The 6,000-nt window shown below is 38.5% G+C and overlaps 1 protein-coding gene across 1 annotated transcript in view; it reads right to left on the reverse strand.

Annotated features, from left to right (window-relative positions):
• LOC122070786 (katanin p80 WD40 repeat-containing subunit B1 homolog KTN80.4-like) overlaps window positions 1-3,830 on the reverse strand; it is a gene marked incomplete at its 3' end in the record, with an annotated part of 28,201 nt that extends 24,371 nt beyond the window's left edge. Inside the window, 5 exon segments of the mRNA XM_042634988.1 lie at window positions 2,205-2,717; window positions 2,803-3,034; window positions 3,154-3,297; window positions 3,402-3,476; window positions 3,679-3,830. Coding sequence (XP_042490922.1) covers window positions 2,205-2,717; window positions 2,803-3,034; window positions 3,154-3,297; window positions 3,402-3,458 — 946 coding nt within the window.
• Window positions 3,831-6,000: the final 2,170 nt, after the last annotated feature.

Genomic DNA, 6,000 nt, shown 5'->3' on the forward strand with positions numbered 1-6,000 from the left:
TTGTGTTCACAGTTATATTGAGTTTCTCAATGGGTCTATGCTCCCGCCGCTGTTCTTTTTCAGTCAGTCAAAGGGTTATGTCCGTGATTTCTGGTTTTCTGCTATTGATTTGATGTAGCTACTGAATCGATTTCAATATACTGCTTTTGCTGCTTCACTTCATCAGTTGATGAATCTTGCTGCTAAACTAGGTCTGCTATAGCAAGTTTTCTACTATGGATTTGCGGGTTTGCATCTACTCGTGGGTTTCATTCATTTAATCTGTACCAGATTTGGATTACATTGTTCGAAGATTTACTGGTCTCTGTGAAATTACCGCCGCTCTGATTTCCACCTCTGGTTTTGGGGGATTAAAAGGTTGAAGACTCTCGTTGATTTACTAAAACCAAACTCTTTCTTAATCTCTTCGATTGCGAGTGTTCTGGTTTGCTGCTGCTCCCCCATGCCTGACTTTCTGCTGGCTTTCTGGTTTCGTGTATGCCAAGGTTGAAGATGGTGTAGCTTTCCCTATCGTGAGAGGTCTCCTTGTTTGTCCTTTGGCCATCATTAATTTCCACTTTAACTTTTACCCCTAACACTCTTATTAATTACTGGTTGCCATTATATTTTGTTCCCTCCCTAGTTTACCCCTCCACTAAGTCGTTGCATTCTATTCACTTGATTCCTACTAATTACAAGTTTGCCACTCATTATTAAAAACTTCAATTTAATTACAGCCCTGCCACTCCCCCTTGAGAATTTGATATATTTACCAAAATTACCATCAGCTTTGGATTAATTGAGTTCTATTATTTGGGTGGGTTTATACCGAACCGACCTAGGTTTCACATCAATTGGGGATTGCATGAAGTAATTACATAGTTGCCATTGGGTATATGTATGTACCATATTATTGGCTTATTGCTTTGATGGGCCAGAGATCACCTCAATTTGGAATTTGCACTTTTTTGGAAAGTTGGTACTTGCATGATGTTGTGATTGGAAATAATTTGCTACTGTGCAGGGAGATTGAAAATTTTTCTATGTGATGCTCTTGATTATGGGATTATTTGGGATGATCATCCTTTGAGATGTTGATTATTGGAATTATTTATCCACGTATCAAGCTACACATGGGGGGGGGGGAGATTGGGGATTATCATCAGTGGTTGGAGTTTCTGTCTGCTCAAGAATATTTCAGCTGGAGGATTTATTTTTTTTTTTTGGGGCGTAAAAAGTTGAAGAAGGATTTACTGTTATGTATTTGCTCGTGTGAGCCCTCAGCAACTATTTTATCTTTTGAATATCTTCTCGTGTGTGTCATTGGGAACTATTTTATCTTTTGAAGATGCTTATATTCAGCGACCTAATTTTGTTTGGTATATTCAGCAACCCGATTTTGTTTGGTCCCCAACAACCTAATGCTGTATTTATCAATGGAATTTTATATGAGACCTCTATTAGAGGCTTGTGAGTGCTTTTGATGTAGCTATTGGATGCTACAGTTTTGTTCAAGTGCCTTCTCTGGGAAGGGCTTTTGATGTAGCCATTGGATGCTACACTTTTGTTGGGATGCCTTCTTTGGGAAGGGCATTTGATGGTGGTGTTTTTCGCTGCTGATGGTTTTGTTTGGCTGATTCGACACAACGTTTGTTTATCTACTGATATTTGATGTGTTTGAGCTGATAATGTTGTTGGCCTTATGATGATTGATTGGAGTTCTCTCTATGCTCATTGAAGTTCTTGTTGGTCCAAGTTGGAGCTTTCTTTTGCTATATGTATACTCCAGCTTGAGGGGGAGTGTTAGAGCGTGTGTGTCAGTTGGAAGTCTATGGATGTAAATAGACCTCCATACCATGGAATGGTATTTGTTACAAGTTATCTTTGTTAGTTAGACTTTCCTATTAGACTTTAGAGTCCTACTCGGAGTATGTAATTGTTTCAGATTTAATAAAAAGAGACTAGCTGGCGATAGGTCGTACATCACATCTCTCTCTCTCTCTCTCTCTCTCTCTCTCTCTCTTCTTCTTCTTCTTCTTCTTCTTCTTCTTCTTCACAGGTTCTGGTTTAGCTTTCTTCACATTTGCAAACAAGGTAAGCAACACAGACAAGTACTAATATATATATGAGCAATCTATAAGCAACCAAAATGGGTTTATCAGATCAGACAAGGTATAAAGATATACTTCCAAGATAGTAACAATTACAATTTTCATGCTGCTAACCTGCAGATGGCTCTGTTGACAGACTCATTCCACGTTTCCCAGGCCCAAGGCATCTAGCATCCTTCAAGTCTCTTTCAGCCGTTGTTATTACTGGATTCAACCCCTCAACAGCAGGAAGGAAATTCTGATCTATAACTTCATTCAATTCAGTAGACTTATAATATATTGACAAAGAGTGAGCAGAAATATTTGGCCTCTCCTGATCAACCCTGTTATTAGACAGCTTCCTTAAGTCGGTTACTCTTGCCTGCATGAAGAATGGGGTGGTTCTTCCAGCTGCAGCAATTTCTCTTTTGGAATCAGATGCCTGCTCCACCCTCACATTATTCCTTGGGACAATAACAGGAATCACATCTGACTTGTTGAAGACTGGATGACTGGATGTTGAATGAGACTTGGCAATACTCCTCTTTAGAGTTGCTGCACTAGGTGCTGCCACCGCACTTGACACAATGGTCTTTGGAACAGAGCTTAAACTGACCCTTTGCGGAGTACCAGGAATACTTCCTGTAGCTTTATTCAGTACGTGGAACCAACAATAAGAAAATGTGTTTAACTTTAGGCATAAAAGGAAAATTTTTGTTCAAATACAACATACATGATAAATTTTTGGCTTCCTTCATAGGATCGGAATTTTGCGAAACCAATAGCCTCCCCCAAGTTTTTGTTTCCTTAACTACAGTATCAGAATTGTGTATAGCTGATATCCTCCCAGTGCTAATCTTTGCACTGTTGTCAGTTAGTACAGATAGATTCCCAATTGAAGTAGATTTCAGTTCTGGGTGACTGTTTGATCGAGCCGCACTAGCAATTGCATATGGTTCAATGCGCTATGGTACAAAACATCAATTATTAGAAGCCATACATCAGCTTGAAATCACATCTACCACAAAACCATCAGAAAAACAATAGCACATTCAAACTATATAGAGGTAAATCTGAAAGGTACCGAAATATCCACGACCCACACTCCGACACAACTTTGATTATAGGAGCACCCAAGAAGTTTCCCTTCATGAATGTTCAAATCCGACAATCTAGACCATCCCACATCCACAGCATCATGGCATCTTATTGGCTCCCAAGAGAAAATCTAGAAAATGGCATCCAGAAGATCAGTTTGAAACCAAACAAACATGGAATATTATTATATCTTGATAAGTGCATCCCTTATGTAAAAAGAAAGAGAGAATTTACCTTCAGACTTTCATGCAAACCACATAGTAGGGTTCTTCCATCAGGATTGAAGGTCATAGAACGCACTCCTGTGGCCTGAAACAGCAAAAGTTCAATGAAATCGCATGCCCATGATAAACAGGGGATGCAAAAATGGTTCTCTCTCTCTCTCTCTCTCTCTCTCTCTCTCTCTCTCTCTCTCTCTCTCTCTCTCTCTCTCTTTTCTGGGTGGGGGGTTCTATTTTGAATACTTCAAAGCCAATTTCAACCAAAGCATAAGTAGAAATTAATAAGATACCTCAGGACCAGCTGAACCAATCAGCTCAAAAGTTTCAAGGTCCCAGAATTTAACAGTTCTATCTGCCGAACCTGTACAAGTGGAAGAGATCCCCCAAAAAATAGCAGCTTGACTAGGTTAGGCAACTGAAAACACAAGTCTTAAAGGGAAAGAACAGTGGACAAGAAGAAGGTTTCCTTCTGCCTCACCAAGAACATAGTAAAGATGCCAAGGAAGTTTACTACATCTAGATCTGCATGGGAGGCCTGCTGATCTTAAATAAATCAACTTATTATATTGTCACTATATGGTTAAGTTCAAGGATGGAGACCTGACTCTTGACTCAAAAGACTTTCTGTGCAGGATAAATGGTTTTCAGGCCCACCCAGAGGCAGTCCATGTATTCACCGGACAATTAAATCAGATTCCCTTAGATTCCACGCACACACAAAATAAGTAAAGCATAGAGCCAACAATCATGTGCAAACTGCACCACTGTGTAAACAATTCAAGTTAATACAATAGCTAGGCAAGCATTCAGCTAACCGTAAAAATTAGATTTTCATCTTCATTAAGACTGCATAGTCAATACTAGACAGAAAATTGCAACACTGCATAAAATGGTACAAATTGATGTACGGTACATGGAAAATATTTGGCAAACATGGTTATAATCAAGTAATCAATATATTCACCTTAACCTTAAAATAAATTTCAAGCTTGAGATACAGGATCCACATAACCAGCTTCCCAAGTTTCAGGTGAACAACTTTATATATGAAAAATAAAAAAGAGAAACAAACAAACAAACAAAAGAAGTAAACAGCTTATGCAAAAGGTTCTCTAGGTCAGCAGCTACTTCTGCAATGTGGAGGCTGACATGGTTCTTCTGACTATTGGATAGAGCACCCTTGCATTATCTGCTTGTCAGATTTCATGGCCCGTCTCAACCACATGGTTTATCATCTTGCAAATTTTCTCCCCCATATTTTCAGTAGTCAAGGCAATGGAATGCTGATGTAGCAGTCCTGATCACTGAATAGATTGAAGACGACCTGGATTGGACACCTATCAAATTTTGTATGAAATTAGTACACATGTGGCACAATTGACAGGTCTTTTGGTCTAGATGTGGATAGCTAATGATCCTAAGAGAATTTTTTTTTCGTAGGCCCATATGATTACCAACAAGTAACAGGCATTATGCAGATTCACTGCAACCAAAACTAAAAAATCCTAACAATTGCAACTGGTAGTGGCAAAGACCACAGATTCTCTTTGAAGGATTGTCTAACTACTATATCTAAAATAAGTGACAGTAAACCCTCCACATTCAGTTTTTATGAATTTGGAAAATATGCCACTTATCCAAAAACTAGTCTATCACCAACAACGTAATACATTCTCCTTTAGCAGTAAAGAACATATTATTTTTAGAAGAAAATCAAGAACAGACTGGACATTGTTGCTAGGGCTTAAAAATCTTGAGCTAATATCCTCTTCTCTTTTGTTAATACAAGCTTCTTTTTTACTTTAAAAAGGGATTTGACAATGGCTGAAAGATACATCACTCAAGTATGACAAATAAAAGAGATAATGTAGGCTTACAAGAGAATGTTTAACACTCAACCATTGCTTATAGTTTCTCTTTATTTTCCCCCTTTGGATAAATTTAAAATTATTATTGATGGTATTCCTCTTTAAAAAAACGCTTGCTAAAGGACAATTGAGGATTCAGGTGGCAGAAAATTAGTAAGCTCCTTGCAAGAATCAAATCTCATTTGGACCTGTAGCCAGTAAGCTCAACATCATATGTCATTACAACCAGATGCTAAAAGAAACATGATGCAGATACGGCTGCCCTTTCTTGGTTGGACCAGCATGACCGGCTTTGGAAGCCAAGAGCCAAGAAGAACCGGTCCAGCCCAGGGTTTTGGTCCAACAAGGGTTGGAAATAAAATTAGTAGTTTACCCAGTATTTTATTTCATGCTTTTAGTTTCCAAACTTGAACGTAGGAGTAGGATTTATTTCCTTGCTTTGGTTTCCTTTTATAGTTGTTTTCTAATTTATGCTAGTTTCCATTTCAGTTAAGTTTCTAATTTCATGTTCCTATTTTTCTATATATTGGTTGTAATCGACTGAAGATTTAGAGAGTAATTTGATTATTGAATGAATGTGTGAGTGTGATCTCCTTTTCCCCATCTCTACTCTGATTTCCCCTCCCTTCCCTAAGGGTTCTCCATCAACTTGGTATCAGAGCCGAAGGATCCTATTCCTTCCCCATCTTTCTTCTTCCCTTTCCATTCTCTGTGTCTGATTCCACCGAAACTGAGAACACAGAA

Source organism: Macadamia integrifolia, unplaced genomic scaffold (genome assembly GCF_013358625.1).
Source record: "Macadamia integrifolia cultivar HAES 741 unplaced genomic scaffold, SCU_Mint_v3 scaffold_110A, whole genome shotgun sequence".
NCBI classification, from domain to species: Eukaryota; Viridiplantae; Streptophyta; class Magnoliopsida; order Proteales; family Proteaceae; genus Macadamia; species Macadamia integrifolia.